This window comes from Alnus glutinosa, chromosome 5 (genome assembly GCF_958979055.1).
Source record: "Alnus glutinosa chromosome 5, dhAlnGlut1.1, whole genome shotgun sequence".
In the NCBI taxonomy this organism is placed as follows: Eukaryota; Viridiplantae; Streptophyta; class Magnoliopsida; order Fagales; family Betulaceae; genus Alnus; species Alnus glutinosa.
In genome coordinates, this window is record NC_084890.1 from 28,785,417 (window position 1) to 28,793,760 (window position 8,344).

General features: G+C 37.5%; 1 protein-coding gene across 1 annotated transcript; it reads left to right on the forward strand.

Moving 5' to 3' along the window:
* The first annotated feature begins 2,644 nt into the window (after positions 1–2,644).
* LOC133869846 (protein SRG1-like) lies at positions 2,645–6,344 on the forward strand. The gene is made up of 4 exons (XM_062306936.1): positions 2,645–2,975; positions 3,100–3,344; positions 3,418–3,739; positions 5,942–6,344. The coding sequence occupies exons 1-4, from the start codon at positions 2,742–2,744 to the stop codon at positions 6,212–6,214; spliced, it is 1,074 nt and encodes a 357-aa protein (XP_062162920.1). The 5' UTR covers positions 2,645–2,741; the 3' UTR covers positions 6,215–6,344.
* Positions 6,345–8,344: the final 2,000 nt, after the last annotated feature.

The window sequence follows — 8,344 nt, forward strand, 5'->3', positions numbered from 1 at the left end:
CAGACGGTTTTATTAAAACCGTCTAGAAATTAATATTCAAATAAATTTAGAAATGGTTTCTTTTGAAATCTGTAACATTTTTTAGAAACGGTTTTATCTCTCTTAGAGCTCTCTCTCTCTCTCTCTCTCTCTCTCTCTCTCTCTCTCTCTCTCTCTCTCTCTCTCTCTCTCTCTCTCTCTCTCTCTCTCGTTCTTCTTCCTCTCTCCAGCCAAGGATTGAAGACGGGCGACGGGATCTAGGCGATCGGCGGGAACGGGACGAGCGATGGGGTCTCACAACTGTAGAGAGTTGGTTTTCTGCCGGATCCTGTTGGATCTGTCAAACCTACACCGGTGTACGTGCGTGGGTTTGACAAATCTAGCTGAAACCCACACTTAACCAGATCTGTGGCTGGAATACAAAGAGAGATCTAGCCAGAATACGTGGATTTACAACCAGTTCTTTCTTCCTCTCTCTTTTTCTCCCCCCTCCGGCTTCCTCGTCACCACTCTCTTCCAAACCACCGGGCGGATCTTTATTTTATTTTATTTTATTTTGGGTTTAGATTGTGTTTGTTTTAGATTTTGTGTTTGTTTTGGGTTTGTAATTAACGTTTAATGGATAGTGCAAGAGCATGGGTGCGGTGGAGAAGAAGCTAATGGAGATGGAGATCGCATACGTGCGGGTGATGGTAAAGGAAGGCAGGATCCAAGTTGATCAGGTATTCTTTCACAATCATTATAGCTTCATGGTGGAGATAAGCGATTGTGACAACCTTTAGCCGATGAGATGGCTATGGAAGAAAAGGCAATGAAGCTTTGACCGCTGGACAAATAATAATAATAATAATGATTATAATTTAAAAAAAAAAAAAAAAAAAAAAATTTCTAGACGGTTTTGGGCCAAACCATCCGCAATTCCAAACGGTTTGGCCCAAACCATCCATAACCCGGATTAGCGACACATTTTATTGGATGGTTTGAAACTGTCCAAAAAAAAACCATCTGGACCTTTTTTTGGACAGTTTCAAACCGTCCAAAATTCTTAAAATTTTTGTAGTGTGTGTATTCACACATGCATGCACCTTGTGCTGTCTTCTAGCTATAATAGTTTAAACTGAAATTTTAAACTTGTTTAGAATATCATAATAGTTTAATGGTTTTTATCTCGACACTCTAAAGTAGGAGAGACTCTTATACGGCTATACCCAAACGTGTTTATGACTTTTCATGCACCTTCCCATATTCTCCTTCCCAATCTCTATTCTTTGCTTTAATTTCTAAATTTTCTTGCTTTTCAATTCTTAGTAATTAACGATTTTATATATCTACCTCCTCAAAGTTGTAACGACCCATCCCCAATAACACAATATTATTCGTTTTTTGCTCTCCCAAACCAGACTTCACGTCACCCATCCTGGTACTACTCTCGCAGAAGCACGCTTAACTACGAAGTTCTAATAGGTTCATCGCCATCACGGCTTTAAAACGCATTGTGTCAAGAATGATGTGTTTATACATATAAGCACATATACATTCCCAGGCGATGTGGGATATCACAATCACCCCATCTTGGGACCCAGCGTCCCCGCTGGCGACCCTCATGGGATCACCCCATTCTTGGCGTCCCCCTGAGTGCCCGCTGGCAACCCTCATGGGCTTGTGCACACTCCCACCATTTTAGGCTGGGCAAAGGCTCTGATACCATTTGTAATGGCCCATCCCCAATAACACAATATTGTTCGCTTTCGCTTCTCCAAACCAAACTTCCCACGAGGTTACGCATCCTGGTACTACTCTCGCAGAAGCACGCTTAACTGCGAAGTTCTGATAGCTTCATCGCCATCACCGTTTTAAAACGCGTTATGTCAAGAAGAATGTGTTTATACATATAAGTGCATCTCCATTCCCAGGCGATGTGAGATGTCATAAAAGTAGGAGGCCAATTCATGAATATTTACTGTGCTCCAAAAACAAACATGCATATGACAAATGTCTTTTAAAAGCATTTCTGTAAATCGCCGAATTCCATAACTTGCATGTGTTACACATGCTAGTAATATCGATCATGTGTCTTTTCGTGTTTTTTTTTTTTAAAATAAATGATTCGGTTTCGTATATAATCCAAAAAAAAAAAAAAGTAGAATTGCTTAAAGTGTGTTGCGCATGGTTTAACCAAAGCAGCAAGTAACAAAACAATATCATATACATAATATGTTAATGCCCTCAACTTTTAAAATATCGCCGCTAATAATTATTTATCAACCGGGACTAATGGGTCGCCAAAAATCGGCCACATGCATGTATATGTCTACAAGGTGAAAAGATATTTTAAAGTCGATTTCCTTGGCATATAGCGACACAAACCTAGGAACTTTCTGTCACATTAATAACCATTATCGGCTATAGTATGCCGAAAAGCACTGCAAGCCTATTTTGTGAATCCGATAGGTAAGATGAACTTAATAACCAGAAAGAAGGGGTAAACCAATTAATTTTTTTACAGCAATGTTATACACCCTAATCAGTCCTTGTTATAAAAAAAAAATAAAAGTTCTATTATTATTTGAAAGTGCCGCATCAATAAATTAAGTGAAATAAATGTATGATATATATAATACTACTCATTATGTTATATCTATTCATCACCGTAATGAATTGCTTGTCAAGGAAAATAGTTTTTTCGGTGAAAAATTCTATTTTCAGGCTATATATACCCACTGCACCATGCTGGTATGGTGCACACCTAGGTTAATAAAGCGATGGCATCACTAAAGTACCCAACTCCCAGCGTTATTGAGCTCATCACCAAAGAGCCATTGACTGCAGTCCCTCAAAAATACATTCATCCTGATCAAGAACCTATTGCTCTCTCTCATGGCGGGACCTTGCCGACTGTCCCCACGATTGACATGAAAAAATTGGTCTTGGGTGACGCCACAGACTTAGAACTAGAGAAGTTGCACTTTACTTGTAAAGATTGGGGCATATTTCAGGTTCTTAACACGATTATATATATATATATATATATATATATATATATATATATTTCCTTAACCAAAATAAAAACTTGAACAACATCCTATGAAGGGTTAATAATGTTATCTTCTTGTTTTACAGCTGGTGAATCATGGAGTTAGCTTTTCACTTTTAGAGAAGCTGAAACATGAGATTGAAGGATTCTTCAAGCTTCCCTCGGAAGAGAAAATGAAATACAAGGTAAGACCAGGTGATTTTGAAGGCTATGGAACGGTTGTTCGATCCAAAAATCAGAAGCTTGATTGGGGTGACAGGTTCTACACGATAATCAACCCTATTCACAGAAGAAAGCCATATTTATTCCCAGAGCTCCCTTCATCCTTAAGGTTCTCTCTCTCTCTCTCTCTCTCTCTCTCTCTCTCTCAAAAGAACGTATTCCTATTTTTTTATCTCATGCAGGAATACCTTAGAGTTATACTTGTCGGAGTTGCAAGAACTTGCCATGACAATTATGGTGTTGATGGGAAAAGCCCTGAAGATGGACAGGAGAGAGATGGAGTTATTTGAAGATGGGTTCCGATCAATAAGGATGAGTTACTATCCTCCATGCCCTCAACCAGAACTTGTTATGGGACTTTCCCCTCACTCGGACGCTACCGGTATTACCATCCTTCACCAAGTTAATGGAGTGGGAGGTCTCCAGATAAAGAAAGATGGGGTTTGGATGCCAGTGAACTTCCTCCCAGATGCCTTTGTTGTGAATGTAGGAGATGTTATGGAGGTCTGTCATGCTTAATCCTTTTCTCTCTCCCCCAAATTTTTAGAAAGAAATTTTACTCTATTTTTTATTTTTAACAAAGTAGCCAATCTTCATAGATGTAAACAAGTGGTGTGTTAAATCTGTCTAGATTTTTTGAAGCTAGCCCTAGATACCGAACTCAAATTTTTATTGGTCTAATATCATTTTCAGACATGGTACATGAGAAAAATACACTTTGCTTCCCAAATTATCACCGGTATGTTATTTTTATCTCCAAAGTTAAAAAAATGACACTTGAACATAAGAAACTACCAAATGAAATATGACACTTTGCACCTTCTGTTAAGTTTTTTCATTTTTTTGGACGGAAATTACGTCACATGTCGCATGTTTCATTTTAGCTCCAAGTCGCCCCAAATGTATTGGGGTTAAGTGTATTTTTCTCCTATACTTTGTGGACAAACTAATGTAACTCAACTTTTACACCCATACTAAAAAATTAAAAAAAAAAAAAAATAACCAAAAAACTATATATATAAACTATAAAAAGAATTAAAATAAATAAATAAATAAAATAGTAGAAAGTCTCTCCTCCTTGCCACCTACGAGAGGTTGGACCGCCCCCTAACCTAAGGGTGGGGGTCCAGCCACCCCTAAAGATGTTTTAGGGGTTGGCTCGGCCACCTCCTTAAGAGTTTTCGGGGGTGGCTCAAGCTACCTCTAACCTTTGGAGGGTGGTCGGGCCACCCCCAAGATATTTTGGAGTGGTTCAGCCATTCTATAAACGTCTTCAAAGTTTATGAGATTTTTCTATTTTGGTTCTTTTTTTTTTTTTTGCTTTTTTTAATTTTTTTTTAGTAAGTGTAAAAATTGAGTTGCATTAGCACCCCTACAAATTAAGTTTAGAGGAAATAAAACTTACCCTTACCCTAGGGGCATTTTGGGGCAATTAGAGGCAAAAATGTCAGTTCCATCCAAAAGGATAGAAAATACTAACAGAGGGTATTAAGTGTCCAGGTTAAGTAGTTTGTGAGGTCCAATGTCACTTTTTAAACCTTGAAGATAAAAATGCCAAAATGATGATACTTTTTTAGAGTAAAATGTATTTTATCCTAGATAAAACCAAATGCATCTTCTATGTGGAACCTTCATCTTTTTTATCCTAAAATTTCACTTAATTGTTAGCTTAGATGTGTCTTGGCGGCCGGCAAGTAGGTACTGGAGAGTCAATATATATTGGGAGCAGAAAATTTAGGAATATATCCTGATTTCTTTTGCTTTAATGCCTCGCCTAGCCAGCTATCCCAACTAAATCACAAACATCATCCTACCATAATTAATTAATGATCTGTTTGTTTCAACGTAAAATAATTTTTGTCGTAAAATATTTTCGGCGAAATCATTTTTCAAAAGAAATGATTTTTTCGAAAATATTTTTTGACTTTTGGCTCATCCTAAAAAAATACGAATTGCGAAAAATAGAATCCGGCAACATCCGGATTCTGGCAAGCCAATTTGGCCAGATTCTGGCCTGGCTCCGCCAGATCAATGGCCGGATCCGGTAAGATCTAGCCGGGTTCCCGCCATTTTGGCCAGATCTGGCCGGATCAATGGCCATATCCTGCCATTTTGGCCAGATCAATGGCCGGATCCGGTCAGATCCAGCCGGATTCCAACCATTTTGGCCAAATCTAGCCAGTTTCTGTCCACTTTGGCCAAATCCGGCGGCATCTAGTCCACTGGAATCCAGCGACGGCGGCCGGATTTCGCCGGATTCCAGCAATCGAATATCAAAATTTGGGACTTTCGGCAGTAGATTCGAGTAACCAATAAACTCTAATGCCCGGCGGTAGTAGATTCCCACATACGTGTGTGCAAGGATAAAGAGTTTAAATTCGGAAAATGATTTATGATTCAAAACTGTAAATCATTTTCTAAAAATTAAAGAGGCTATTACAGTCAAACTGAAAATAATTTTCGTTAACCATTATTTTTGCCCTTACCAAATACTATAAAATGCCGAAATTATTTTTTAAAAATCATTTTACGTCGAGACAAACGGAACATAACTTGTAATACTTAGGGTACATATTCACCACCTACGATTCATACATAACAGCAACGTAACTTAAACGTATATATGCATGCACAAATAAACTTGAGTCTATAAACAAAGATCTAAATTAAAACATGCATGCATGGTATTAATGTGTGGTTTTGCAGATCTTGAGCAATGGGGCCTATAAAAGCATCGAGCACAGGGCAACTGTAAATTCGGAGAAAGAAAGGATCTCAATAGCTATGTTCTTCAACCCCAAATTTGAAGCAGAGATTGGGCCTGCAACTAGTATTTTAAACCCACAAAACCCACCATTGTTTAAGAGGGTTGGAATGGAAGAATATGTGAAAGATTTCTTTTCCCAAAACCTAAATGGGAAATCATACTTGGAGAAAATGAGAATCAGAAGTGATCAGAAAGATAGCACTACTGCCTGATGACAGAAAAGATTTGGTGCAATATTATGTTGTGGTATGGCAATAAATTAAGTCCTACATATGACTATAGTGTACATGTTTCCCATTTGGCTACAGCTTGAATGAGTCTAAAGTACTATGGCCGGGCAAAGCCAGCTAGCTTATAGGTGGCGATGCAATAAATAAATAAATTGGTTTGCTTAATGGTTTGTTTGAGGTCATGTTGTGTTGTGTTGTATTAATGCTTTGTAGAAATGAAAAATAAATCATGCATAAATAACTAAATTGTGATTGCTCTGTGACATGAATGTTTACTTTCTTGCTGTACGTCCTCGAGAGGAATTGAAGTGCCTTGTCTCAGAAACTGCACCGTCTACAAATGCAGCACGTTTGCGACGTCCTACCAAAGAGAAGGAAGAGATTGAGATTATGTAGCCGACCAATCTTGGCATGTCGTTTAATCAAGACCCTAATTTATTGATCTTAGAGGTAACAAATAAATTTTTTTTTATACTTCAAAAGATAATCGCAAATTTTCCTGGAAAAACCATCAATAGTCCGGTGTCAATAAATACCCACTAGCTGGCTACCATCCTTAGAGGGAGCAGAAAGAACCCATAAATTAATCAAAATATTAAATATGATCGAGTTAATTTATTTTTCATTACCTTTTTATTATCGATCCTAGCCTGTGAATATATAACATTGCTTAACTTGACATTGAATTATTGTTTAACTTAACGACGAATTGCTTCCAAATTAACATATGATATTCACAAAAATCGCAACTTTCTGTTAGTTTTTTTTCAAAAAAACATATATATATATATATATATATATATATTATAACCATATGATACGCGGCCATCTTTCTTAAGGCCAGTATCCCTTTCTTACTAATTATGTGACCTAACGGCATATTCCAAAACTTGGTATCCTAATTTGAATCTAAATATATATATATGTAGAAAACATAATAGCGGCTATATATATATATATATACTAGAGTAATATTCTAGACGTCATATTTATGTCTCTCTAAAAATGTTGTTGGTTTCTTTTTATTGGCTATATTATGGTTGGCAAAAACGCTTCCATTTCAAAGATTGCTATAATAGGGACACCGTAATTCAGAGTCTTTCAAAATAATATTGCAGAATATTAATTCAAATATGGAATGGACTGATCAAGACATTATATTTGTACAGAATATCCCTAAGAAGACAATTTCCTGTTAAAGGAAATATTCTGGAGACATTACAGCTCAAAAAGTCGGTTTTCCTTACAGTCCGTCCGGACTCCCAAATGCTAGAGTCCAGACGCTCAACACCGAAAGCAAAAGTCCTATGATGGTCCGAACATTTCAGCAGACACTGAAATCCAAAAGCAAAAGTCCGAAAGAAGTCCGGACGGCCCAGCAAACGCAAGCCATAGAGAGCAAAAGTCTGCATGAAGGTCCAGATGCAAATGTGTTGACTGCAGACGTTGGAAGTACTTTATGCAACCGTCCGGATGCTAGGGTTGGAAGTCCAGACGTGCTTTAGTGATTACTTGAAGTTTTAAGTTGCAGGTCCGGACGCCGCCTATGAAATCCGAGTTTGAGTAAAACTAGGTTTTCTGAACCCTATTTAAAGGGGCTTCTAGGCTGATTATTTGAAAGGAATTCAGTGTATAATTTTAAGTGTGCTAAGAGAGGTTGTTTAGGCAAAAATTGTAATATTTGCTAGCTTTCTTAGAGTTATTGTGTGTGATTTGATCAACCATTAAAGTCTAACTTAGGGAGGAGTTCTAAGTTAAATGAGTCATTGAAAAACCCTTTAGACAGGCGGTCTGGTTGGGAGGTGTTTACGTATAGGCTAGGTAGGTGTCAGAATTCAAGGTACGACTACTACAATGGGATTTGTGAGTACGACTGTCTTGTAACTAGCTTTCTCTTATAAATAGTGGATTTCCTGGGTTTGGTTGCCCCGAAGTGGTTTTTCTCTTTGTTTAAAGAGTTTCCATTACGTAACCAAAATATATGTGTCTATCTCTTTACTGCTTTATATATATTTTTGTTGCATGTTTGGTTGTTATTACACACTCGCATATTAGGACTCATATTTATTTTTCAATTGGTATCAAAGCTTGGTACACTCTTTTTGGATTAAA

Excerpts from the sequence above, each read along its gene's own strand:
- LOC133869846 (XM_062306936.1), top strand. The coding sequence starts at position 2,742 with ATGGCATCACTAAAGTACCCAACTCCCAGCGTTATTGAGCTCATCACC. Across the intron at positions 2,976-3,099 it reads AAGATTGGGGCATATTTCAG|CTGGTGAATCATGGAGTTAG; the intron begins GTTCTTAACACG and ends CTTGTTTTACAG. Across the intron at positions 3,345-3,417 it reads GAGCTCCCTTCATCCTTAAG|GAATACCTTAGAGTTATACT; the intron begins GTTCTCTCTCTC and ends TATCTCATGCAG.